The sequence below is a fragment of the Camelus ferus genome, chromosome 10, assembly GCF_009834535.1.
Source record: "Camelus ferus isolate YT-003-E chromosome 10, BCGSAC_Cfer_1.0, whole genome shotgun sequence".
NCBI classification, from domain to species: Eukaryota; Metazoa; Chordata; class Mammalia; order Artiodactyla; family Camelidae; genus Camelus; species Camelus ferus.
Window position 1 is genome coordinate 53258044 of NC_045705.1, and position 27389 is coordinate 53285432.

Below are 27389 nucleotides of genomic sequence, written 5' to 3' on the forward strand. Positions count from 1 at the left end.
TCCAATCCTTGTTCCTGTTGTTGCCTCTGGGCAGCTCTTTGTCTCATTTGGTTCAGTGACTCTTGAGACCCAGGAGCTCCCATCCTGTCTAGTTTGATCACAGTTCCTTCCTCTGGGGAGCTAAGTGTAATGCCCCTGTCTTGGGCAGGAGACCACTAAGGGGACAAGTAGATGGAGAGCTACCAGTCTGCCCTTTGCGTCAGTGCAGCAGGAAGACCAGTCCTGGGCCTCGTGTGGGGAGGGCAGAAGGCTTGCACCCAGTAGGGGAACAGATGGCTTCTATAAATCAACCTTCCTAGAAGCAGGGGCAGTTGGTGTTAGGGTCATCTTACCCTCCCTGCTTTTCTCACCCAGCTTGTCCAAAGAATTAACTCCATCTACAATGCCAAGAGGGGAAAGAAGAGGTTAAAAAAGCTGTCTATGTCTAGCATTGAGACATCATCGCTGAGAGGTAAGTCTGGATGCCTGAGCTGGCTCAGGTGTCTGGGGCCCTTGGGCATGTGGAGTGGGGAGGGGCATGGACTAGCCTCAGTTTACCCTTCCATGGGCCAATTGTGGGGTCCTCCTGTTTTCTAGGAGGATAGAGCCTTGCCAAAAACTGGCTACATAGGAGGGGAGGGCCATGGAGGGAAGAAAGCCCTAGGATGGGTTAGTTCAGGCTTTGGGCTGTGAGGCCCTGAATAGGGAGGTGGGTGTGGGAATTCGCTTCTGGCAAAAGGAAAGGCCAGACTTACCGAGCACTGTGGTCTGTTTCCCATTTCAAATCTTGGCCTCCTAGAGGCTAGACCCTTGTGTTCCAGGCCCATAGGCCTCTCTGCTGGCTCAGCCTCCAACTTGGGCCCTCAGCTTCCTCCATATCAGGACAGGATGGATAGGGGTTTGTATATAGATTAGCACCTGTTGTTTGAGCTCCGAGGGGCCCTGGCCCCAGGCCATGCAGTGCCTGGCCAGAGTCCCACTGGAGCCCAGACAAGGTACATCCCTCATGAGAAGGGTTGGTGTGGGAGGAGGCACAGAAAACATTTGCTGTGGGGCAGTGGCTCAGCAAGTGTGCATTCCTGCTGTTACTTTTCCAGATGAGAACAGTGAGAGCGAGAGCGACTCTGATGACAGGTTCAAAGGTGAGCGTGGCTCCCCAAGAACTTGGAGCCCTCTCCCAGCCCTGGCTGTAGGAAACCAGCCTTCCCTTCCTCCACACCTACAGTTCCCATGTTCCAAAGTGGCCCCATTTGGAGAGGTGATGGCAGGCATGATACCAGGCCAATAGAGCAAGGAGCTACAGGGAAGTCCTTGCCTACAGTCGTGGAGCTCAGCCCCGCGAGGTTAAATTCAGAGTCCCCCCTTGCCCAAATTTAAGGCCGGTGACCCTGCTCTTACTTTCCTAAGTTGTTGTCCGTGGGAATTGGGTGCTAGGTTTGCCTAGTAAGTGTTGTGGATCTGGAGGGTCAGAGATGGGTTCAGAAGATGACAAGTGCCTCTCCTGGTTCTAAGAACTGTGCCATAGTCTGAGGCATCTGGTCCTCTGGAGGCCCTGAGGCCACTCATCTCCCCTCTCCCTGGAGAGAACTGCCACCTCCCTGGAAGGGTTCTGGGACCTTCACATTCCAGGGGCCTTGAACAAATCTCTGTCCTTTCTCTAGTGGGAAACCCTGCCTAGACCCTTCTGGATAATTAAAGTATATGGGATCTAGCTCCCTCCTTCCCTCCTCCACTGGTCCCCCAGGCGAGTGGACAAGTGGACTCTGGGCCCAGGAACAGGGGAAAAGGGGTCTAAGGCCAAGGACTCTGATAGGGGCCCAAGGATGGAGGCTTCGTGGATGTTCAGATCTCCTAGTCCTGTTGGTGTAGGGCAGGGGCAGGGGCAGGGGTGGGTGTGTGCCACTGATACATTCCTGGGTTTGCCTGGCTCAGGCAGTCTTATTGGCCCCAGCTCAGCCTTCAGGGGCTCCAGAAGGCCCAGGCTCGTAGCTCCCGTGTCAGGACGGACAGTCCAGACATCTTGCTCCTGCCGCTTCTCCCCCACACCTCGCTGGGCCAGGGTGTCAGACTAGGCTCGTGCACTTAGAGGTGACCCGCAGAGATGGAGCCCTGAGTCTGCGGTGGAGGGGGCTGACATGAGGTCTTGAGGGCCCAGCCGCCTGTCTCTGATGTGTGACGTGCCCTCAGCCCACACACAGCGCTTAGTCCATATCCAGTCCATGCTGAAGCGTGCACCCAGCTACCGGACCCTGGAGCTGGAGCTGCTGGAGTGGCAGGAGCGGGAGCTGTTTGAGTACTTCGTGGTGGTATCCCTCAAAAAGAAGCCATCCCGAAACACCTACCTCCCTGAAGTCTCCTACCAGTTTCCCAAGGTGAGGCCCTCTCCTGTGCCGCCTTCTTTCTGCCCGGCCCATCTGGGGAAGAAGAGAGATCCCGTTCCTGCCTCGCTGCACCCTCCCTGAGCATGGCTCCCTATAGCCAGGAGGGAGGAGAGGGCTTTGGAGGTTGTGGGTTTGGGCCAGTGATTATTTGGAGGCCGAGGGCTGAGAGAACACCCCCCGCTCTACCTAGAATAAGATCCACGTTGTTTACAAGGACTGTGAGGGGCCTGAGGGAGGGCCCCCAGCCACTTCTCTACCTTACTCCTTTTTTAAACCATTTTATTGAGATAAAATCACGTACTATACAATTCATCTGTTTAAAGTGTATGTTTCAGTGACTTTCAGTATATTCACAGTTATACAATCAACTTTAGAACATTTTCATCACCCTAGAGAGAAACCCTGTCCCATTAGCAGTCACTGCCCATTTCCTCCACCTGCCCCTCTTACCCCTCCTTCCCTGCTCATCCCCAGCCAGCCCATCTGCCTCTTTTTCTTTAACACTCAGGCCCTTTCTCTCTGCGTTGCCTTTGCCTGGAATCTTCTTTCTTCACCCTTCACTTGGCTGCTGGCTCTTTCTCATTCTTCATTCTCTGCTCAAATAGTAACTATTCCAGGAGATCTTTCCAGCCCCATGAAAGTAGCCCATCTCCCCACCGAGTTACCTTTGTCGTATCTCCACCCTGGTTTATTTCCTTTGTGACACCCTCTGAAATTTTGTTGTTGGTTATCTCACTCTGCTGATCAAAACGTTCAGGGACAGGGACCTCGTCCACTTTTGTTTCCTGTTGGTTACCCAGCACATGGCAGAGTGCCAGGTGCCACATAGAAGGTGCTAGTTTGAATGAATAAATGATGACTCAACCCACACCCAGACCTCTCTGTAGGAATTGGGAGTGGGGCTGGGGTTGCTGAGAAGCATGCCAGTTGAGAGAGTGCCACCTCAGGCTCTCGGGGGAGGAGATATTTCTCAGCTACCCCTTGCTCCCCCAACTTCCATGTTTTCTCTTATCTGTCTCTCCCCACGTTCCCCTTCCTTGCAGCTGGATCGACCCACCAAGCAGATGCGGGAGGCAGAGGAGAGGCTCAAGGCTATTCCCCAGTTTTGCTTCCCTGATGCCAAGGACTGGCTGCCTGTGTCAGAGTACAGCAGGTGAGGCTCGGCCTGGCCTGGCTGGAGGGAGGAAGGGGCCACAGCCCATGGCAGTGGGCAGCTGAGCGGGGCCCACCTGAGCCCCCGCCTCCTCTCCTACAGCAGCCGGGCCCTCCACCCCTCCCTGGGAAGGCAGTCCCTCTTCTTGGGGGTTGTTTCCTCCCTGATGCCAGACTTCTCCCTGTTCCAGTGAGACTTTTTCTTTCATGCTGACTGGGGAAGATGGCAGCAGACGCTTTGGCTACTGCAGGCGCTTGCTGGTGAGTAGGGCCATTCAGTCCTCAGGGGCTGGGCCACAGAGTGTGTGTGTGTGTGTGCGTGCCCTTCTTCAGCTTGAGCTTGTAGTAACTCCTGTGTTCTGCTCCCTTGTGTGCTCTCTGAGGCCACCACCACACACATGCAAACACACACACAGCACTCCTGGGATCGCAGGGTTCAAAGTGGCCTCTCTTATTTGGCCCCAGGATCTAAGATAATCTGCAATAAGGGAAGAGAGTGAATCACCTTCTACTGGGCTGTCGTATATTTTTAGCTTTTCTATACTTTTTCTTTTCATTCATTTTCTTTGGGCTTATGGGCTCTGATTGCTGATCCAGGTTGCAGGATCATATCACCCCAGCAGTATGTGTGTGGAGGTGGGATGGAGGACAACCCTCCTCACCCCCACACCTGGCCAGCCTGATGTGCGTTCTGTCCATGGTCTGGTAGGGCTGGAGGCTGAGCAGGGACAGAGCAGTACCTTCTTTGGGATTCTGGTAGGGATGTCTTGAACTCAGGGGAAAGGGAGGGTTCTGAAAATAAAAACCATGTTGTTGAGAGAGATCCCCTCCCTCATCCCCCTCCCCATCAGTCCCAGGAGATAGACTTAGGTAAATGTAAGGAGGGTCCTGTCATGCTTTCTCCCGGGGCTCACCAGGGATGTCGCTGGCTTGGGTTATTGACAGTGTTTCAGGGTCCCCAGACCTTAGTGGGACAAGGGACAGGATGAAGGGGATCCTAGGCAAGGGTGGTGTATAAGTAAGGACCCCAAATTAAGAATTCTGGGGCATTCATTCATTCAGTCATTTATTCATTCGGAAACATGTACCGTACACCTATTGAAGGTCAGGCAACACGCTAAATGCACATAAAGATGAGATAGGCATGGATCCTTTCTTCAAGGAGCTTTAATCTGGTAGAGGAGGTAGGACTTTTAATGTAGAAGGGACGGCAAAGGGAATGAACTATTATTTGGGACCTATTTATGTTCCAGACTAGGTGCTTTAAGCTTGTCATTTTCTTCATTCTTCATAATAGCCCATGAGGTATTATTATATCCATTCTATAGTTTAAGAAACTGAGATTCAGAAGTGGAAGGATTTGCCCTGGGTCACACAACCAGTGAGGGCCAGGGCCAGGACTGTCTCCAAGTCCTTTAACACCAAGTCTGGTGCTCTTGGGTCATCCCAAGGGGTAGTCTGGGAGAAGGAATACTTAGAGATAGAATGCCCAGTGAGTGGGGCTAAGGAAGGTGGAGCTGTACAGATTCCAGGTGGGGAGCCAGGCAGATTCACCTGGGCTTGGAGGGGAGCATTCCGAAAACTGCCTTTGCAGGAAGGAGCAGAGATGGAGCAGAGCTGCTTCTCTGCAGCGGGCCTGCTGCCCCCAGGGAGGAGCGTGTTTGTCCTGGCGTGCTCAGAGAGGGCCTGGGCTGGGTCCCCGCCAAGGGGGCTGGCACTCGCTCGGCATTCCTACAGATTGGACACAATGATTCTAACCCAAATCCCACATACTTGATTTAATCACTTGGGGCTTTAGGGGAGGCGGGGGAGAGGGAAAGAAAGAGGAGTGAGTTTCAGGCCTAATATGGACAAAAACAGATTCTGCCTTCTCTTTAGATCTGTGACGTGTGGCCAGCAGGTTTGGAGACTGAAATAGCCCCATCTGCATTTGCTTAGCAGCCTGCACGAGGGGCCAGCACCTGCTGCTCTGCTCCCACCCCACTCAGCCTTGCCAGGCTCTCCAGGCCTCTGAACCAGAGGCAGCCACAGAGCCCTGCCAGCCCCTGGCTGGGGAAGCTGACTCCTGTGGACTCACTCCAGCCTGCATTTGGGGGCTGCAGGCCTGTGCAGCTCTCAGCGTACATCTCCAGCTGCCTACCTTTCCAATCCCCTTTATAAAAAAGCGTGCTTCTTCTCTGCTCTGTACATGCCTCTATCCTGTATCTTTGTGTTTCTTTCCTTTCCTTTCTGTCAGAAGGCAGCATACTTTAGAAGTAATACAGCAAATCAGAGGCCAAAAACAGGCTCCTGGTTCCATGACTTCTAGATACATGACCTTTGGCAATGACTTAGTAATTTTGAGCTTGGTTTCCCCATCAATAAAATGGAGATAATAATACCTATCTAAGCAGTTTTTGGAAAGTACCAAACCCAGGACTCAGATACGGTAAACATTCAGTAAATAGTAGTTTGCTTCCCTTATCTGGTTTCGATTTGCCTTCCTAGAATGGGGATGCGTCAAGGAAGGGACAAAAGAGTGACTGAGAAAAGGAATGTTTTGCAGAATGTCCCCTGTAAGGGGGCAGAAGACTACCTGGCTTGCTCCCAAGAATGTACAGAAGTCCCTCTCCTTACCATTGCTTCCTCTGGTGCCCCGGGGATTTAGGGATGGAAATCCACAAATCACCCTATAGCCTCTGCCAAACTCCTTAGTCCTTTGCCAGCCCCCATCAGTGTCCTGCTGGGAGGAAGGGTGGAGCCTGTGTAGAGCTTGGCAGGAGCCTGGCACCTTGGGCTGGAAGGCCCAGTGAAGGCTGAGGCCCACCCCCGAAGAGTGGCAGCCTTTCCTTTGGGGGCCTGGTTGAGTAGAGGTTTAGAAGAGGCTTGGAAATCTTCCTTCACTGGAAGAGCGGTGCTTAGTCCTCAGTTCCCAAGGAGAAGGAGCCAGATATTGTAATCATGCATTCTCTGTCTGTGTCTCTCTCTCCTCCTTGTCCCAGCCAAGTGGGAAAGGGCCTCGGTTGCCAGAGGTATACTGTGTCATCAGCCGCCTTGGCTGCTTCGGCTTGTTTTCCAAGGTAAGAGGGCTCTGGTTTACTTCCCTCCCCCTCCTCCTCCCCCCAGCTGACAGCTCCCATAGGAGTATCTGCTGGCGGCTTAGATGAGAAAACCACCTGTGTGTGTGTGAGAGGGTGAGAGAAGGCGAGAATGCAAGCACAAGTACAAGTGCAAGCAAGCTCTCTGACTCCCCATCTACCAGCTCCTGCTCCAGCAGTGTCACAGCCCATGTCACAGCCCACCCTGGGCTGCGGGAGGAGCCAGAGTCTGTGAGGACAGAGACCCCTGGGGGAGCCAGGTGCCCAGGAACCCAGCCCTCAAATGGTATTTCCTTTGCCCAGCTAGTCACCTCTTGGGGTCTGAGGCAAGGACTCGTTAGGGAGCAGGGTAGTCCCTGAGTGACCAGGAAAACGGGAAGGGTAGGGTGTGAAGCTCCTGGCAAGGCAGTCCCCCATCTCCCAGCTTTTGGCCCAGGCTGTTCAGATGCTGGGCTACCCTCTTCTCTGCCTAGGAGGTAGGGAAGGGCAGCGCCCTGACACCCTTCCTCTTTGGGCTGCTGGCGGCGGGCACAGGTTCTGGATGAGGTGGAGCGCCGGCGTGGGATCTCCGCCGCTTTGGTCTATCCCTTCATGAGAAGTCTCATGGAATCACCCTTCCCTGCCCCAGGGAAGACCATCAAAGTGAAGACATTCCTGCCGGGTGCTGGCAATGAGGTAGGGATTTCTGCTGCCTCTTTCACAGACCATGGACTGGGGCTGGCTTGGGACCTGCCTGCAGTCTCTGGAAGGTGCAGAGCACGGCCCCTTCCTTGCTCGACACGTGTGCACACCTAATCTACAGGGACTGAAAAAGTGAATGACAGAACTCTACTTGTTGCTCAACTCTCTGCAGATCCCAGGGGCCTTCCCTGACCTGTTTGGACTAAACTGGAGGCCACCTTTTATTCATTCATCAAATATTTACTGATTATGTGCTGTCTCACAGTCCGGGTTTGTGCAGACCTTGGGACAGAGGCATAAAGTTAAAGAGGGTCACAGCTCGGTCCTTGTGGAGTTCACAGTCTGGTGGGAGAGACTGATATTAAATACTTCTGCATAGAAATAGATAACTCCTCAGTGTTTTAAGTGCCAAGTGAAAGCACAGGAGTAAGAGTAACAGGGGGCATGCTTTAGATTAGGGGCCAGGGAAGGCCTCCTCTGAGGAAATGACATTTTACCAGGGACCCCTGGTGAGTAGAGTCAACTAGATGAAGGGGAGGAAGGAGACCCAAGAGAAGGGTGTGGACAGGAGAGGATGACTCGGGGTGGAGGGACAGCACGCAAAGGCAAAGACTGAGAAAGTGTGTATGCTTGTCAAGGAACTGAAAACAGGCCAAGATGGCTGACAGGGGAGCGAGCAGGGTGGATAGGCAGCGGGGCGAAGTCACAGTGCGCCTCTAGGCCAAGCGCAGGGTTTTGGAATGTACCTAAAGCGGGGATCTATGATCTGAGATATGTTTTTAAAACCTCTCTGTGGCTGCTGTGTAGATAATGGGCCAAAGTGAAAACAAGGAGACCGACTGGGATACTGTTCAGCAGTACAGGCAAGAGAGGATAGGAGCGTGGGTTAAGGTGGATGAAGACAAGTAGATGGATTGGAGATGTACTTTAGAATTAGGATTGATTGCACTTTGTGTTTGATTGGAAGTAGGGAATCGTGTTAGGGAGATTTTAAGGCTAATTCCCAGTTTTCTGGCTTGAGCCACAGGGTAACTGCTGGAGCACCTGAAGGAGGAGCAGGCTGGGGAGGAGGAAGAGTTCGATTTTGTGCACATAACGTTTAAGGTGCCTGTGAGACACTCCAGAGAAGATGTTGAGTAGCAAGAGTGTAGACAGGGGAGAGGAGATAGTCCTGAGGGACTCCAGCATTTGGAGGCCCTACAGTAGAGGAGCAGCAGCCCTGAAGATGGGAAAGACAGGAGGAGTGCCTGGAGGAGTACCCGGATACATGGCTGGAAAGCCAAGGAAGGGTGCGTCTCAAGAAAGAAGGAGTGCTCAGGTGAGGGCAGGATGAGATGCCTTGACAGGAGAAGCCTGAGAGGAGAGAGTTGAGAAGTGAATGGGATTAAGAAGTAACAGCCTGTAGAGACATCTTTCATGAGGCTTTGCGGGGGCAGAAATGGGAAAGGGGCAGTGGTTGAAAGTAATGGGGAGCCAGGGGAGTTGGTTGAAGGTGGTGGTGGGGATGGCCCAACAGAGGAAGGGTTAAAGGGCAGAAGAGGAGAGGGGAGTCAGACTGTCGGGGAGAAGGCTGGGCGGTGGGACCCGTGGGGGCACCAGCTCTGTTAGGAGAGAAGGGCACTTCCTTGTGTAATGGCTGGGACAGGCTGTGGCTTATAGATTCGAGATTTTCATCTGATAGCTTTAGGTTTTTCAAAATGGAAAAGAAGGTCAGGTCATCCTCTGAGAGTGAGAGGAGGGTGTTGGGTTTGAGGAGAGGGAAGAAGAAATAAATGAGTTGTTGCAGGGAGTGGAGAGGGTCTGGCTAAAGAAACACTGGGTTTGCTGGGAGTGGCAAATGCCATTTAGGGCCTTTGAGCCTCATTTCTCCCACCCCCATTTGGGGGGACTTGGGGCTTCATGCATGGCCTGTGTCAGGGCCACTGACCCTGCCCTGAGAGCCCAGCAGCGTGACTGGGAGTCCTCAGGACGTGGCCCCAGCCCACTCACCTGCCTCCTCTCCACACTGACTTGAATTGCTTGCTGTCCCTAAACCCTGCTTCCTTTTGCCTTGAAGACACTTCCCTTCTTCTCTCCTTGGACAACCAGATCCAGCATCTTGTGCTCTGAGCTGCTGCTCTGACCCGTACCTCTGCCCTACCCCAGACGAGATGGGTGCCCTTCCTCAAGCCCTCTCAGCACCCCGTGCAGGTGTTAATTATACCTTTCCCCGGTCCTGACACCAGGCTCGTGGGCTGTGATGAGGCTCATTCAGCTCCACTGGACTATGATCTCCTTGAGGGCGGGGTGAGTCAAGAGGCCCAGGTTCTGCGAGCTGCCTGTGTGAACTCTCACTCCCTGGAGGAGCCCGAACCCCCGGGGTGGTAGGAGTGGGGCGCCGTGTGCTGCAGAGCAGTCTGTTGGGCTGCATGCAGGCTCTCAGGAGGGAGGACTGGGAGGGCTTCACTGCAGCTTTTCTGGGGTGGGGCAAGGACAGGAGGGGTGCGGAGGCCTCTGGCGTAATTGTGTGGGATTCCTTCAGCCCGCAGGCGCTGAGCATTGTGGGTGTACCCAGCATTGTGCTGATCAGTGGGCCTTCTGGGACTTCACCCTCTGAGGGGAGAGACAGGGTGTAAACAGGTGTCCATAAAAGAGAGATCCTTAGGGTGACTTGTGTCCATTTGCCTCTTCCTGGGGGCCCAGAGGGACAACTTCTGAGCTAGAAGCTAGACCGTCACTTGTGTAGACTCTGAGGAACGGATGAGATGAGCTGGGGTAAAAGCCCCTTGAGAGCTCTGACACCCCAGGGCTAAAGAGGGACTTAGGTTTATCCTGTGCATCCGTGCTATCCACATACGCTGAGGAGCCAGTGGGAGGCTAGGCAGGCCCCAGTGACTGCTGCTTTGGCCTGGCCTGAGCGTCAGCAGTTCCTCCTGCTCCTACTCCCAGGGTCAGTGGCCACCGTCCACCCTCATGACTACCCCTGGGGAAGTGACTGGCTGTGCCTTGCAACCTCTTTGGAGGGAAGATTGCTAGATTTGGCCCTGATAAAGGAAGGCGTGCTTCCTGCAAGGTTGTGGAATAGCCATCCCTCTCCTTGTGTTTCCCTTGTCCCTGGCACAGGGGTTAGACACGCTAGAGATAGAGGCTAGAAGCCAGGATAGAACCTCTGGAAGGAAACCCTAGCATGAAAGGGAGGAGGCATGGCAACAAGGACCTAGCATTGTCTTTCCAGATGGGTGAGCAGAGTCCTTGGTGTGGAGATGTCGCTCTTCATCTAGCCTTGAGGGCAGCGGTCAGTTGTGGGGTGGTCAGCGGCGGTGGGGTCAAGACCTTTCCTTAGGAAGATGGGCAAGAGGGCAGGGAGGACCGTGCAGATAAAGCTGTGTGGCTCCCTCACTCTCCTTACCTGTAAGAGCAGTCAGCTTTCCCGCTCGCTTTCCCGAGAGCCTGGCGAATGGCTTCTCAGCTCCCTCTTTCTGGAACCTCTCCCATGTTCACAGATCGCCCTCTTGCCCACAGGCAGGGTGACTGAGTACTACAAGAACAGAGCTGTGGTCTGAGGGGAGGAGGAGACTGGGTCTTACTGCCTAGTGGGGAAGATTAGAGACCTTGCAAAAGAGAGGACGGGAATGGAAACCAGCATTGGGGCGCTTTGTGGGGGACCCAGTAGTGGCTCCCAGCTGGTCTGCCTTGACCCACTTTCCCCACCACTCTCCTGCAGGTGTTAGAGCTGCGGCGGCCCATGGATTCCCGGCTGGAGCACGTGGATTTTGAGTGCCTTTTTACCTGCCTCAGTGTGCGCCAGCTCATCCGGATCTTTGCCTCACTGCTGCTGGAGCGTCGGGTCATTTTTGTGGCAGATAAGCTCAGGTAGAGCCCAGCAGGCAAAGTGAAGAAGGGGGGAAGGCACATCTACTAGTTAATCCAACATGTACTTAGGAGCCCTAGTACATGCTGGCTGCTGTCACTTTAGTGTCTGTGTGTGGTGAGATTGAGAGCAAATGGAGAGGAAAGGTTAGCAAACCCGGGCAGAGGATGACTGAGGGAGTGGGGCTTGGGAACACCCAAGATGGCAGGACTGTGAAGCCAGTGGAGGACTTAGCTGGAAGGAAGAAGACATACATTTCTTTTGCCAACAGCCAAGACGGTCTAGGTACAGGTGTATTTGTATGGAGAAAGGTAAGAAAGTAAGGGAACTTTCTAGCTGAGGGCCACATTCCCTCTGGAAGGGGAGGCAAGGCCATCTTTGTGGGATGCTGAGTTTTAAGAGTGATGGACTCTAGGAAGAGCCACTGTGAGGAAGGGGCAAGGGCACTGACTAGGGATAGTACAAGGAGTGCTGAGCCATCCAGTGAGGCCAGTGAGGGTCTCACCTGGAGAATGCAAATGACTGGAGTCACCCAGGGCCAGGCACTTGGGGATGTGCGGAGGACGAGTTCAGGGAATTGAGAGCGCTGGGGAGGAGAGTGGTTGTAGGAAGGCTGGCCAAATTAGGAAAGGGGAAAAGAAGTCCAGGGACTGGAGGTGCCAGTGAGGCAGGGGAGCTGGTTTAGGAGAAATAAGAAAAGAGCTGGATAGATCAGAAGTCTTGGTTTGAAGTGTTGGCATTTAGAGGCAGACGAGTTCCAGATGCCAAGATCTGGTTGTGGCCAAGGGAGAGGTGACAGAAATGTCACTGGACATACATGAGGGGTTGTGGAAGAAGCCAAGCTCTTCTAGGCAGCCAGGCTTTTAAAAAAAAGAGTGTCTTAGTCCATTCGAGCTGTATAACAAAGTAACACAGACTGGATGGCTTATAAACAACAGAAATTTATTTCTCACAGCTGTGGAGGCTGAAAGTCCAAGATCAAGGTGCCGGCATGGTCACATTCTCGTCAGGGCCCTTTTCCAAGTTCATAGCTGTTGCCTTCTCATTGTATCTTCGCATGGTGGAAGAGGGGTGTGGGATCTCTGGGGGGTCTCTTTTATGATCTTTTTACTGATCCCATTCATGACGGCTCCACTTTCATGACCTAAGCACCTCCCAAAGGCCCCACCTCCTAATACCATATTTGGGGGGCTAGTATTTCAACAAAGAATTTGGGGGGACAGACATTCAGACCATAGGAAAGAGTATATATCTAGGGGGTGGGACAGGCAGGGAGAAGAGATCTAGGCAATACATTGTATATTTTGTGTCAAAGAACCTACCACAGGGGACAGTGGTTTCTTTAGAGTGGTGGAATTAATTTAGTCGCTGAGACATTTATTAAACTGTCTGCTATGTGCCATACCATATGCCAGATGCTGGCATGAGGGGCAGAAAAGAAAAATCCTCTTCCTGGTTTGTTCCCCAGTAAGCCAGGGTCCCTGGGGTCATTCTGCATGTATGAGGGGGTCATGAGGGAACAGGAGAAATGGATGCCCAAATGTCCTAGGGCGTTGGGGCAGAAACTCAGGCCCACTCTCAGCCCAGGAGAAGGAGGAAAAACCAGAGCTTCTGACTTTTCCAGAGAGAGCCAGGTTTAGAAATGAAGATTGCCCCTCACTTCCCTTTACACCCTCAGTGTTTCTATATGTCCTGGGCCTGCAAGCCTCGTGAAGGGACCCAGCGAGCAGCTGCAACTAGCCAGGTACAGCAGCCCCTTGGGGCCGTCTGCGCCTTTCTGCCGTCCGTATTCACTGTCCACCAGCCAAGCCCCGGCTGTGAGGCTCTGGACTGGTCACACCTTGATGCCCCTGGCAGAGCACGGACCCTGAGCTTTCTTTTCCTGAAGGTTCTACTCCCTCACCCGGGCAGAGCCTCCTCTTTGCCACCCCACCCTCAGCCTGGCTCCAGCAGGGCTGTGAACACAGAGATTGTTTCCTGTGGCAGCCACTGCCTCTGAACACATTCCAGGACCGTTCTGGGAGAAGACACCCCAGGGCCCTGTTCTGGCCTGGCCGGCATTCAGGTCCTGCCAATCTTGGGTCTTAGAAATGATGTCCTCCCTGCTTGAGGTCCGCCTCTGACTGGAGGGGCAGAGCAGCGGCACAGTGAGGGCACACAGACCTGGGCTGGGATCAGGGCTCAGTAAGTCCAGCCGGCCATGTTCTGTTGCTCATGTTTTAGGTTTTCCACAAGTCCTTTGTCCCTCTAGCCTAGTTTTGATGTCTGTGTAAGTGGGAGGGGTGCATGTGTGCACACACTGGCTCTGCAGTGATCAGCCCTAGGGTTGTATGAGGCATCTGCCTCCAAGCCTCAGGTCCCTTGGAGGGCATTGAGGAGATCAGTGTTTCCTTTGACCCTGAGACAGCCCTTTTCCAGATCTTTTTCAGATGGCTGTCCCTGAGGTGTGGGGAGCTGCTGTCCCCAGGGGAAGGGCTGGCAGGGCCAGGATACCTGTCTCTGCCTCAAGGCTCAGCAGTGTTTTAGTTATCCATAGGGTGGGAGGTCAGCCAAGCAAGGCACTGGCTGTCCAAACACTTGTGAACATCCAGAGATCCTTCTGGAAAAGAGGGTTTATTTCTGTCATGGACTTGGCACCATGACTCTGGGCCCGTTTCCTCTTCTCTAACACGGTCCCTAGGGGAGTGCTTCTGACCCGGCTCCTGACAGATGGTTCAGGCCTGGTGTGCCCCCCGTGTTGACTGGTGTCCCGTACTGGCCCTCAGCACTCACTCCTGTGCCGTTTAGCTAGTACCCTGGAGCTTTCCTTCCGGGCTCGCTTCATTCTGCTTGGACAGCGAGCCCTGTAGTGCTGGAGGCCGGGAGCCCCCTCTAGGCCAAGGGAGGGATGATCCCACTGAAACCTGTGGCTGTTTTTTGGATCCTGAGGAAAGACGGCACTGGATAAGAATGGTGCCAGCCTCACCTCAGTCAGTGGTCCTCAGTAAACCACTTTTTCCAGTCAGGAGAGGAAGGAATGGACTGAGGGCAGAGCGGGAGAAGTAACACTGGGCTGGGAGACAGGAAAACTGTGTCCCAAGTCTGCCACTTATGACCAGCCTGAGCCTGGTTATCAGCAGCCCCAGATGTAAAATGTGGAATTGATAAGGTGACTCCTGTAGGAGCTTCCAGCTCTTACACACTATGAATCTGTGATCAACCCTTGCTCAGCTTGCCTTTTACTCCCTGGCCTGAGCTGATACTCCCACACGAGGTCAGGCCCACTTGTGTATTTGGTGGGTGAGTAGGTGTGTGTGTTCAAGTGTTACTATGTACCCTCATGGCTGGTTCTAGAGAGTTACCGAAGAGGGTAGCACCACTGTCCTTGAGACCATGAGCAGTGGGAATGTGGGAGCTTCACCAATCGGCAGGGTCAGACCCAGGCCCGAGCCCCCTTAGCAATTTTGTTGCACTGGGAGGGGGGTATTTTAACATGAAAGGATGTCCTGAGCCTGTCCCAGCAGGCTCTAACTCCCCTTCCCTGAAGGTGCCTGGCCTGGGCTCAGTGCTTTGTCTGTCTGTCTACCAGTACCCTATCCAGCTGCTCCCATGCGGTGGTGGCCTTGCTCTACCCCTTCTCCTGGCAGCACACCTTCATTCCTGTCCTCCCGGCCTCCATGATCGACATCGTCTGCTGTCCCACCCCTTTCCTGGTTGGCTTGCTCTCCAGCTCCCTCCCCAAACTGAAGGAGCTGCCTGTGGAGGAGGTGGGCCACCTGGGGAACCAGCTGGGGGGAAGGGTGGAGAAAGGAAGAGGCAGAAGGAACAGAAACCCCCGGGAGGGAAGGGTGGGAGGGGGAAAGGAGAGAGGAGAAAGTCTTCTGGGGTCTTCTCATTTGTGGCCTCTGCGCCTCTGTACCCAGCTCTTTTCCTTTCTCCTTGGGAGGTCTGTCCCTGGCTGGAGTTAGGAACTGTTATCTGACCCTGGGAATCCAGGAGGCCTGGAGGTCTGGGGAGGGCACTGCAAGGATTCATACGCTGAATCACTGCCCCCCATGGCTCTTTTTCTCAGGCACTGATGGTGAATCTGGGGTCTGACCGATTCATCCGACAGGTAAGAGCGGGACACTGCAGAACACGGCCTGCCCTAGGGTGGGTGCTTGTTTGATGCAGAGCAACCGACACCGTCACACACACTGCTCCACCTTCACAGCCCGATTGTTGAGCTCTCTGAGTTCCACATTTACAGCATAGACAGTGGTGGGGAGAAGCTGCTCTGAAAAGTCCTGACACCTTAGCAGGATCTGCCGTTCTGGCTGGCATCATCAGCTTCTGGAAGGCAGTGTGGGAGTGGGAGGAACATGGCCTGGAAGTCAGAAGACTTGACCTCTGCCCTCTGCCACCTTTGAGATACATGATCTTGGATAGGCCTCTGAACTTCTCTGAGCCAGAGTTCTCATCTGTAAAACAAGCACGGTGATAACACCTGCCTTGAAATGTTGCAGGAGGATTACACATGATGCACAGAACCCTATGGAATGTAAAAGTCTGCGATCATTGTCAACTTCAAAAAGCCTGTTAGTGATGGAAACCCTCCTGGTTCTCTATAAAGGAACACAACCCAATGCTATACCCTCTGGGAATGTAGTCTGTTACACACCACTGATAGAGCTATGACCCCTGGGTACAGAGTGTCAAGGTACAGACACTCAACCAGAATACAAACAGAAATAGCCTAACCTCGTACCTGAGACACAGGCTGGGCCACAGTCTCCATGTCCCCAGCCAGCTGTGCTTCCCACCAGGAGCTGAGGATGGAGAAACTGGGGAGACTGCATCCTGGTGCTGGAGTGGGAATCCCTATTGGCTCTGGGCAGTGAATGCCACCCACTCCACCACTTTTTATCTCTGTGACCTTGGACAAGTTTCTTTAAACTCTCTCTCTCTGCCTCAGCTCCTCATCTTAAAATGAGGTTGATAATACAGTATCAAGGTTATTGGGAGAATGAAATGAAATTATTATTTAAGCTCTTACAACAGGGCTGGAACAAAGTGCGGTGCTCAGTCAGTGTCACTGCGTCTTCTCTCTGCAGATGGATGATGAGGACACGCTGTTACCTAGGAAGCTACAGGCGGCTCTGGAGCAGGCTCTAGAGAGGAAGAGCGAGCTGATCTCCCAGGACTCTGACAGCGATTCCGACGATGGTGAGTGACCTGGTCCCAGGCTCCCTCTGCTCTGGGTCAGGCTTCAGACAGCCTGGACCCTGTCTCCATGCACCAGACCCTTCTGACTGATGAAACTCCAGGTATAGGACCTTGGTCTCACTTTAGCCTAGAATTCTCTAGCCCAGCTACCAGTGGGGTCCAGAGAGTTACAGCTTGACTGGGTCCGAAGGGAGAGAAGTGTTGTGGTATTTTATCAGAGGGAGTTCAGAAACTTAAACAACACTGGGGCTGCTCTATGGTGGCCCAGACTGCAAAGCTACACTCTTGCCTCTGACACTTCTCTACCTCAGGAGGTTTGGGGATAAAAACCCACAGAAAATTGGCAACCATAAAGACTCTTCTTGCTGACAGGACACTAGTTATTCCTCCCTCCCCAGCCTTGCCTTGAGCCACTGCAGGAGATGGAGGGAACTTCCCCTTCCTGGGAAACCAGGAAAACCACCCAAGGTGAGGGGGGTGGGGAAGGCGGTGCTCTGGTCTCTGATCTCCATTCTCACTCATCTAGCAAGTATTTGCCAGCGTCCATGTTCAGAGCAGTTTCCCTCCTGGCTCGTGGGCTAGCGACAAGCCCAGGAGTACAAGAGTGAAAGGTTCAAGAACAGATAAGTGGTTCTGGCTGGAGTTTTGTTGGGGAGAGGGAAACACCACCAGCTGGAGGTTGGGATTGCAGGCTCTTGACCTGAACCTCAGAGATTTTCTTTTCTTTTCCAGAATGTAATACCCTCAATGGGCTGGTGTCAGAGGTGTTTATCCGGTTCTTTGTGGAGACTGTTGGGCACTACTCTCTCTTCCTGACCCAGAGTGAAAAGGGGGAGAGAGCCTTTCAGCGAGAGGCTTTCCGCAAGTCTGTGGCCTCAAAAAGCATCCGCCGTTTTCTTGAAGTTTTTATGGAGTCTCAGATGTTTGCTGGCTTCATCCAAGACAGGGAGCTAAGAAAGTGTCGGGCAAAGGGTAAGGCCGGAAGAGCCTGGGGTGGGGGCTCTGGAGGGCTAGAAGGTGTCTTCCTCTAACTTTTCTGCTACCGGCAGAGAAGCCAGGCACCGAGTATCCATCAGGAAGCTTTTGGGTATCAACCAGGACAGACCTCCTAATATCCCTTTTCTTCTGATAGAGACCACCAAGGCCAGTGTGTCCTGCCCCAGTAAAGTACCTTCACAAGGCTGGGCACAGGCTGGAGCCATGTGGCAAGAGAGTGGGGGCTTACCTCCACCTACCCCCTCTTCGCATGCCTTTATTCAGAGAAAAAGACTAGACTGCACAATTTAGGGAGTTCTGAGAACCTAGGGGCTGAGAGAAAGCCCTAGCTCTGTCTTAGGTTGGTGGCAGTCTGCATTCAGAGCAGGTCATCTTATCTGTTATTTCATCAGCTTTGCTCAGTTTAAGTCTTTTCCATCTCATCAGCACCCTTCTGTCTAACCTCGGGGTTATTATTTCTTCTGTCCACTAATACTGTCCATTTAGTGTAACAAACCTTTTGAAACAACATGGTAGAGTGGTCTAAAAGGAACTAGAGAAGGTGTCCACTTCGGGGCAGCTCTGATAGGAGGAATGGCATCCTCACTATAATGCAGCTCAGGAATGTGCACTGGGAGGCAAGGTATTGAGGGCCACTTGTTGTCAGCAGTGGACACCAGTGAGATGTCATTAAGGATACTTTTGATGAGCCAGTCTGAATTCTGATAAGATGCTCCTATAAGTTATAATTGCAGATCTATGGTTTCTCCCTTTTTGGGATCCGTGCCCCTTGTCCACCCCCTGCTCCAGGCCACCTCCCCTTCCCTTCCTCCAGTGACTGTTCTCTTCCCTGTTCCTGTTCCCCCTTTTCCCCAGGCCTCTTTGAGCAGAGAGTGGAGCAGTACTTAGAGGAACTTCCAGACACTGAGCAGAGTGGAATGAATAAGTTTCTCCGCGGTTTGGGTAAGTAGCCTTGTCACTGATGAGACAGGTGTTCAGCAAGAAAGGAGAAGCTGGGGGATTTGTATCCAAAACTACTCTAAACCAATGCCAGTGGGTATTTATATTGGTTGTAGACAGAACAGGAAGAGGTCTCATAGACCCTTACATAAGTCAGAACTTTTTTGGGTGCATTTCTTCCTGAGTGAGTATGAGGGCCATTCAGACCAGTGAGCTTTCCTCTAGGCTATAAGGGGTAGCAGCATCTGAGTGCCCTTATCTGAAAAACTTCCATTCCCTTCAAAGAGCTCAGCCAGCTAAATCTTAGAACCATAGCATGTCTCACTTTGAAGGAAAGTTGAGACCAAAGAAGTTAAATGTCTTGCCCAAAGCCACACATGATTAATACCAGTGCCCTAATTAAAGCTCTAGAGTGTTTTCACTATCCTGGGTCTGGCTGTATCCAGTCTTCCTAAACCTTCTCTCCCACTAAGAGACAGGGCTGTTGGAAGAGATGACTGAAACATTCTCACTCTTGCCCTCTCTGGCCCACAGGCAACAAAATGAAGTTCCTCCATAAGAAGAATTAAGCCCCTTTCCCAGTAACAAGAGTCCAGTGCCTTTGCAGGGCCTGAGGCCTGGAGCCTGGGGAGGGGGCCCAGCCTTGGACATTCTGGGCTGCTGTGGCTGCTCTGCCCCCACAGACCCCACCCTCCAAGCCAGCCCACCTCTGCCTTCACAATATCCCAGGATACTGTTTGTAAATAATCTGCTGTAAGCTTTTCTTATCTGTTTTTGTAACGAGCAAAGAGAACCTGGTAAATATTTGTATATTCCCAAGGGGCTGGGTGCTTTCCTGCCCTGCCCGAGCATGGATGAAGTTTTGCTGGGTGCTGGTGACTGGCCAATTATGTGCAGCTGACTGTCTCAGCCGAACCACTGATCTTCCCCTGGGGGTTCCTGGCCGGCCTGCCTGCCTAAGGCCCCTGCTGCCAGTCTTGGGCCCTGGAGAGCAGATGCTGTCTTGGTATGTACAGGACTATTTTTTTTTTAATCTTAGAGGTTCTATTTTTTTCTAGTAGTCCCCCTCCCCTAACCCTGGTTTTGAAAGGCAAAGGCCAATCAGTCCCCACTTGCAGCACAGTGCCAGGCTCTTGAGCCTGGCCTTCTCTTGTTCCTCTCACCTTTGTAAAGGTCAGTGAGTCATGGGAAGCCCACCCCAGCTCTGCAGTGTTCTCCAGGCCCGGCTTCCAGTCAGTGGCAGCCACGATGCGGTACAGGGCATCCCTCCTTTCCACCATCTACGGGTGTTCTCAATAAACAGTATAGTTGTTTGGGCCTAGAGCCCTATGTGTTTCTTGGCTTCATTATCTAGAGTTCTTTCTCCAGGGCGGGTGGGCTGAGACAGGCCAATCAGGAATGGAACACCTTCATGCAGGGAACTGAGTACTTAATTAAGAGTTTAGCTTCAGTGTGGGTCACTGACCTTCCCTGAAATTCAGTTCTCTGGCCTGAACTGTATGACTGGTCTTAGAAGATATCTAATCATTGTTCTAGCTCAGCTTCCCTCTCCAGTTGCCAGCTGTTTAGATTCTGTGTAGGTGTTTCCAGTGATGGAAAGAATGTTCATTGCCCCTTGGCCCAACTATTAGGTGAATCTTAACATTTTCCTATTCAGTATGAAGTAAGACACCACTGGGTATCCTGACAATGGGTGGAGTGAAGCCTCGCTAAAGCCAGATCAGGGCTTGCTCATAGCCCTGGCGCATTGCCTATGGCCCTTCCATGTCAACTGTGAGTAGTTTTTTTCCATTGGAACCCTAGGTGTGCATACAGAAAATTCTGCTGTACTCCTTAGAAAAGCAAGGAGAGAAGCAGGGTGGGGAACATGGGTGGCTCAGGCTTTCCACCCACCCAAGGCCTTTGCAGAGCAGAGATCTTGAAAATTCCCAGGGTGAAGCCGGAACTCTCTTCACTGGTATTGGCTTTGGGTCTGGCAGGATTTGAACCATAAAGTTTTCCTATCCTTCCACCCTAGCCTACTTGTTAAGTGGGAGATGATCCCTTCTTTTTTGAGTCCCCCTTTCTCCTTTTCCCCATCTCCACTGAGGCCTGCACAGATCCCAACCTGTGGTTTGGGTTGCCGTATGCTTCATAAAGCAAAGTAGGTTTGTCTTTTAAGAGGACAAAAGTAATCTTCTTCCCTGAAAAAGCCTCTTACATTGTTGGCTTTGGCATCTTCTGGGAATAGGAGGGCATGGATTGACGCCTCATGAGTCTGGGTTTTCAACTGAGGTAGAAGACAGTGGTTATAACCAGAAAGTCCAAACTGGGGTGTAGTTACCTCCAGAACTCGTGACTATTAACTCAGCCTGGGCATCGTGACAGTCATAGAAGTGGATTCCTTAATAAAATAATAAGACAGATTCCAAAAGGTGCTAATTCTTCCTCCTTTTCTCTTCCTTTTTAAAAAAATGAATCTTCAGACATGTGATCAGAACATGATATACACACACATATGTGTGTGTGTGTAAACTATTTTTTTGTAGAATCTAACTTTTATGTATCTTTAAAATACAGTACATTTTAACCCTAGGGATTTCATCCTCTTCCTATAACCACAGCTCTCATCCCAATCTAGAAAACGGATATTGGCACAGAATGGCTCAGAATGGCTGCAAGGGCCCATACAGTGTTTGCTGTCTCACTTGGAAGGCAAAAGAGGGTGTGTCTGGGGGACGTGGTTTGGGGTTGAAAAAAAAGTGTTCAGGCATCCTAACATGGGTGGAGTTCCAAGTTCTGCTTTCATGTGATCTCTGAACCTTTAACTGATGGTTCTCAACCCTAGCAGATCCAGCACTTTTTCTATAGCAAATACTGTAAACTCTGCCCTTTACTATCCTGAATGAAATTCATGGATAATATAACCTACCTAAACACGTCTTAACTATAGTATAAATGGGGAGAAATAAAAAGAAAGTATTTTGTCATAAAATAACATGTATTTAAGTATGTAAATGCTTGGGCACAACTGTATTAGAAGATAAAATGAAGTCGGGTGTTTACATCTATACACAATTACCTTGAATGCAATAGCTACACATGCAGAGAAAGTGTGATGAATTAGCAACTCAGATTCTACTACGTATGTGTTAACCATTGGTAAGTTTTCTGAAATGAACAATTTGGGGCAATATTCTGAACAAAACACATTTTGAACTTCCTCTCATTTAAACAATAGTTGGGAGAGGGTGCCAAGATGGCGGGCTAGATAGAGGCTCTTAGCTCATCCTCTCCCATGATCACACCAAGAGAGACATCCACAGACCCACCCGTTCACTCAGAACACTTGCTGAACTTTGACAGAACATCACCTACTTCAAAAGACAAAATTCCTCACAATCTGGTAGGAGAAAAACGAAAAGAAAAAGGGAATTAGCGTGGGACCTGTCCCACAGGGAGGGAGCAGCAAAGGAGAATAGCACTTTTGCACTGGGATGCCTCCTCTCCAACAGAGAGGTCAGTGGGGATGAAGGGAGAGCCTCCGAGGCTCAGACGTGTACAGCAGCCCCTTGGCTGACAGAACCAAGAGAAACCAGCACAAAGGGTGGGCTGGGACTGGCTGCCTGAGCAATACCAAAGAAATACAAAAAAATCCCCAGAATACTAGGAACAACTATATGGAAACAAACAGGACGACCTAGAAGAAATGGACAAGTTTCTAGAAACATACAGTCCACCAAGACTGAATCAAAAAGAAATAGACCACTTGACACATACCAATCACTAGAAACAAAACAGAATCAGCAATAAAAAAAAAAAAAAAAACCTCCCTACAAACAAAAGTCCACGACCAGATGGCTTCACTGGGGAATTCTACCAAACATACAAAGAACTCATACCAGTCCTTCTAAACTCTTCCAAAGGATTGAAAAGGAAGGAAGTACTCCCAAACTCATTCTATGAAGCCGCTATCACCCTGATACCAAAACCAGACAAAGACACTACCAGAAAAGAAAATTACAGGCCCATATGATTGATAAACACAGATGCAAAAATCCTCAACAAAATATTAGCAAACAGAATCCACAGCACATAAAAAAGATCATATACCATGATCAAGTTGGATTCATCCCAGGGACACAAGGATGGGTCAACTTATGTATATCAGTGTGATACCATATGAACAGAATAAAGGACAAAAATCACATGATCATCTCAGTGAATGCAGAAAAGGCATTTGATAAAATTCAACACCGATTTATGATAAAAACTCTTACCAAAGTGGGTATAAAGGTAACATATCTCAAGATAGTAAAAGCTATTTATGACAAACCCACAGCCAGCATAATACTCAATGATGAAAAACTGAAAGCCTTCCCATGAAAACCTGGAAAAAGACAAGGATGTCCACTCTCACTGTTTCTATTCAACAGTCTTGGAAGTCCTAGCCACAGCAATCAGGCAAGAAAAAGAAATAAAATTGATCCAAATTGGAAGAGAAGAGAGAAATTGTCACTATATGCAGATGACATGATACTATATATAGAAAACCCTAAAACCCCCACACAAAACTAGAGCTGATAAAAGAATTTGGCAAGGTAGCAGGATACAACATTAACATACAGAAATCAGTTGCATTTCTTTACACTAACAATGAAATAGCAGGAAAAGAAAGTAAAGAAACAACCCTTTACAAATCACATCTAAAACAATTCTTAGGAATAAATCTGACCAAGGAGGGGAAAGACTTACACAAGGAGAATTACAAAACATTAAGGAAATTAAAGACGAGTTAAAGAAATGGAAAGATATCCCATTCTCTTGGATTGGAAGACTCAATGTTGTTAAAATAGCCATACCACCCAAGGCAATCTACAGATTTAATACAATCCCTATCAAATTGCCCAGGACATATTTTATAGAACTAGAACAAATAATCCTAAAATTTATATGGAATCACAAAAGACCCAGAATTGCCAAAGCAATTTTGAAGAAAAAGAATGAAGCTGGAGGAATAACCCTCCCAGACTTCAGACAATACTACAGAGCTACAATAATCAAAACACCATGGTATCGGCATAAAAACAGACATATGAATCAGTGGAACAGAATAGAGAGCCCAGAAATAGATGCACAGACCTACAATCAATTAATCTTTGACAAAGAAGGCAAGACTATACAATAGAGAAAAGACAGTCTCTTCAGCAAGTGGTGTTGGGAAAACTGGATAGCAGCATGTACATCAATGAAGTTAGAACACTCCATCACACCATACATAAAAATAAACTCAAAATGGCTTAAAGACTTTTATAAATATAAGACAAGACACAATAAACCTCCTAGAAGAAAACACAGGCAAAACATTATCTAACATAAATCTTAGCAATGTTCTCCTAGGGCAGTCTACCCAGGCAACAGAAATAAAAGCAAAAAACAAACGGGACCCAATTAAACTTACAAGCTTTTGCATAGCAAAGGAAACCATAAGTAAAACAAAATGACAACCTATGGAATGGGAGAAAATATTTACAAATGCTGCAGCTGATAAAGGCTTAATTTCCAGAATATGTAAACAGCTCATACAACTTAATAAAAAAACAAACAATCCAATCCAAAAATGGGCAGAAGACGTACACAAGAAATTCTCCAATGAAGACATAAAAATGGCCAATAGGCACATGAAAAAAATGCTTACTATCACTAATTATCAGAGAAATGCAAGTCAAAACTACAGTGAGTTTTCACCTTACACCAGTCAGAATGGCCATCACTCAAAAGTCCACAAACAATAAATGCTGGAGAGGGTGTGGAGAAAAGGGAACCCCCCTATACTGCTGGTGGGAATGTAGTTTGGTGCAGCCATTATAGAAAACTGGAAATTCCTCAAAAAAATAAAAATAGACTTACCATATGATCCAGCAATCTCACCCCTAGGCATATATCTGGAGGGAACTCTAATTTGAAAAGATACATGCACCTCAATGTTCGTAGCAACACTGTATACAATAGCCAAGACATGGAAGCAACCTAAATGTCCATCGACAGATGACTGGATCAAGAAGTTGTATATATATACAACTGTGTATATACTGGAATATATATACACACACACATAATGGAATACTACTCAACCATAAAAAATAAAATGCCATTTGCAGCAACATGGATGGACCTAGAGATCATCATTCTAAGTGAAGTAAGCCAAAAAGAGAAAGAAAAATACCATATATCACTCATATGTGGTATCTAAAACAATAAAAAAGAGGACACTAATGAACTCCTCTACAAAACAGAAACAGACTTGCACACATAGTAAACATTATGGTTACCTTGGGAAAGAGGTTGGGACGGGATAAATTTGGGAGTTTTGAGATTTGCAAACGTTAGCCACTATATATAAAAATACGTTTTAAAAATTAATAAATTTCTTCTGTTTAGCACAGGGAACTATATTCAATATCTTCTAAGAACCTATAATGAAAAAATACGAAAATGAATATATGTATGTATATTCATGACTGGGACATTGTGCTGTACATCAGAAATTGACACTGTAACTGACTATACTTCAATTAAAAAAATATAAGAACCCAATGATTGCAATCCTGGAAAACAGAAGTATGTGAAAACTGCAAAAAAAACACAAACAAACCCTTTTTGATTTTGTGTGTAAAAAGAAGTTAGGGCTGTTCTAAGCTACTTTTTTCTTTGTACTTTAGAGTCAACCCATACATTGCAGGACATCTAGCATCCCAGATTGCTTCCCTTCCAGGATTGTGAGAGACAAAAAAATGCTCCCCTAGAGGATGGTACTGCCACTATTGAAAACAAGTGTCCTTAATGCCTTTCTGACAACCCAGGGCAGTTGCTCAGAGCAAGACAATGCTATCTTCTCTACCAGACGTCCCAGTGCCTATGGTGTCAGCCCTCCTCCATTCTGGACTTAAGAAAAGCTCTGAGTTTTCTGCTCTAATCATTCTGGTAACTTTTAGAGCAGGGCAGGCTGTGCCATTATTACCTCTTTCTAAATACTCTTCTCAGTAACCATGCTCTGGTAAACTACAGTGTTGAAATGAGAAGTCTGGATTTTTTAAAGGCAGTATTTTGGAGTGACCTTGGAAAGCATATTATTCCAGCTATGGTTCACATTGGATGGTCTGCGGAATTAGGGCTCCAAGAAGATTACTCTAATTATAATCATAGCTCAGTTTAAATTTTGTTTAAAAATAATACCCTTTATTTCACAAATAGACTTATAACCCTCCTTGTATCCCAAATGACTGATTTATAAGGATACAAAAATAGGGTATTTTTAAAAACCCAACTTTAAAGTGGAAACAAAAGTAAAGTAAAAATTGGGAGGCAAAATGGAGTCAGAAATTAAAGATAACACTTTAACCTATATTCTTAGTATGCTACTTACTAGGGGCGACATACAAAATTACTTTCTTGAGCCACACAATGTGGTAGTAAGCATTCCAAAATATCTCACATTTATTTGCCTTTGAGGTTGGGGGTGGGTGTAATTTAAAAGGTCATGAAAGCTCTAGAATAAGAGAAAATATTACTGTTCAGCACTGACAAGCTACCAACAACTATTTTTAGTTATCTTCGCCCATTTATATTGCGTTTTAGTATGAAAGTAATATGCATTTGGTTAAGCAAGCTCAGACTGTACCAAAGCACCCATCTCCCTCAACTCCCAAAACTCATGAGGAAACCCGCTCTTTGGAAGGCAGCTATGCTCACCAGTATACCACCAACGCTGCACGGAAATCCGTTCCTTGGGTTTTCTTCCACAACTTTCCCATGCGCGTACAAGCATTTTTGTTTTTAGCCCAAAGTACCTCGAACACAGCTGGCACTCATTATCTTTGAGACAACGGAAACGAAGTTAATTCTGAGCGGTCTGGAAATTCCCATCTTTAAAGTGCACAGTAAGACGGCGTCTCACGTTCTTCCGCGCGGCCGAAGCAGGACTTTAAGTACAGCGAGGCCGGAACCACCGCTCGGAGTGCTTACCCACGCCGCACTGGGACCGGATCAGGGCTGGGTTAAACATCCCGCCTCATCCGGGAAAATTTCTCCGCTGAGCGACACGGGCCGACTCCGCCCTCTGCCGGAAATGGATCCGGCGCCGACCGTGCGATGGGGTGAGGAAGGTCAGAAACGACGGAAGCAGAATCTCACACCCCCGGAAGTGGCTCTCAGGGGCGGGGAAGAGAGCGGCTATGGGAGCTTGATCTCGTAGCCTCCCGCCCCCTAGCGTAGACGCGCCCTGCACCGCTTCCGCTAGCGTTGCTAGCCTTTGGCTGGTTTTCCTCCCGGGGGTCTGGCTGCTCCTGGGCTAGTTAGCCATCGAATAGAAGTCCACTTATTTGAATTTAAAATTTAAATCCTATTTAGCTGGTTTCGGTGCCAGTGACATAATTTGCAAGTTATGTGGCGGACATTGCCCATAAATTGGAAGTTATTGCTGAAGCTCCAATGTTTCAATGAACATGTATTTAAAGCACAGATACATTAGGTTAGAAATACCCTTAGTAATTCAAGCTTATAGAAAATTTAACCGCTAACCTAACATTTCCCACAATTATTTTAAAGGTAGCGAACAAATAATTGAAGACCACCAACTATCTCCTACTGGCCAACTATCCTCCTCTAAACCCTATTTTGCTGCCAGTCCCACCTCGAATTCAGTCACCAAGTCCTGTTGCCTTTGTTTTCTCAATCTTACTTCTCTTACACCCTCAAAGTCCTGCCTCCAGCCTCCCTCTGTAGCACTGTGCTTCAGCTACAACCTGGTCTGAGTACCTGTTCTCTCCAGGTTCATCTCCCACCTAATACCTCCCAATTTGCCTAATCTTTCCAAATTGGGTTTCTTAAACATGTTTGCTCTTCCTCCTGCTTAGACCATTTTCCCACTAACTGAAGCACACCAAGGTTAATTAACTTGCCTGCTCCTGTAATAGTTCACCCACATGCCAGTTACTAAGAGCCAAACAAAAATTTAGTAAATGCTTTCCATTTCACTTGATCCACACAACCCTCAAGTAGGTACCTTTACCTAAATTTAAAAATAAGAAAATTGGACTAAGCCTGTCACACAGCTGTTAGGTTTGGATCTAAATTTCAAATGTGGTCTGAATCTTAAGACACAGTATTTTT

At 49.3% G+C, this 27389-nt stretch overlaps 1 protein-coding gene and 1 long non-coding RNA gene across 10 annotated transcripts in view; one reads left to right on the top strand and one right to left on the bottom strand.

Moving 5' to 3' along the window:
- DENND2B (DENN domain containing 2B) overlaps positions 1–20652 on the top strand; it is a 143329-nt gene extending 122677 nt beyond the window's left edge. For all 9 annotated transcript variants that reach the window (XM_032489073.1, XM_032489072.1, XM_032489074.1 and 6 more), the window contains 14 exons: positions 355–451; positions 1077–1121; positions 2167–2351; positions 3404–3513; positions 3704–3773; positions 6494–6571; positions 7124–7264; positions 10974–11122; positions 14689–14866; positions 15172–15213; positions 16193–16304; positions 17037–17276; positions 18156–18242; positions 18774–20652. In XM_032489073.1, coding sequence (XP_032344964.1) covers positions 355–451; positions 1077–1121; positions 2167–2351; positions 3404–3513; positions 3704–3773; positions 6494–6571; positions 7124–7264; positions 10974–11122; positions 14689–14866; positions 15172–15213; positions 16193–16304; positions 17037–17276; positions 18156–18242; positions 18774–18808 — 1569 coding nt within the window. In that variant the 3' untranslated portion in view covers positions 18809–20652. The remainder of the gene's footprint in view (positions 1–354; positions 452–1076; positions 1122–2166; positions 2352–3403; positions 3514–3703; positions 3774–6493; positions 6572–7123; positions 7265–10973; positions 11123–14688; positions 14867–15171; positions 15214–16192; positions 16305–17036; positions 17277–18155; positions 18243–18773) is intronic.
- LOC116666450 lies at positions 14861–27122 on the bottom strand. Its single transcript, XR_004323314.1, has 3 exons — positions 25971–27122; positions 16135–16186; positions 14861–15559 (listed from the first exon to the last, which is right to left on the bottom strand). It is a non-coding gene; the product is annotated as an uncharacterized LOC116666450 (long non-coding RNA).
- Between the last annotated feature and the right edge of the window lie 267 nt (positions 27123–27389).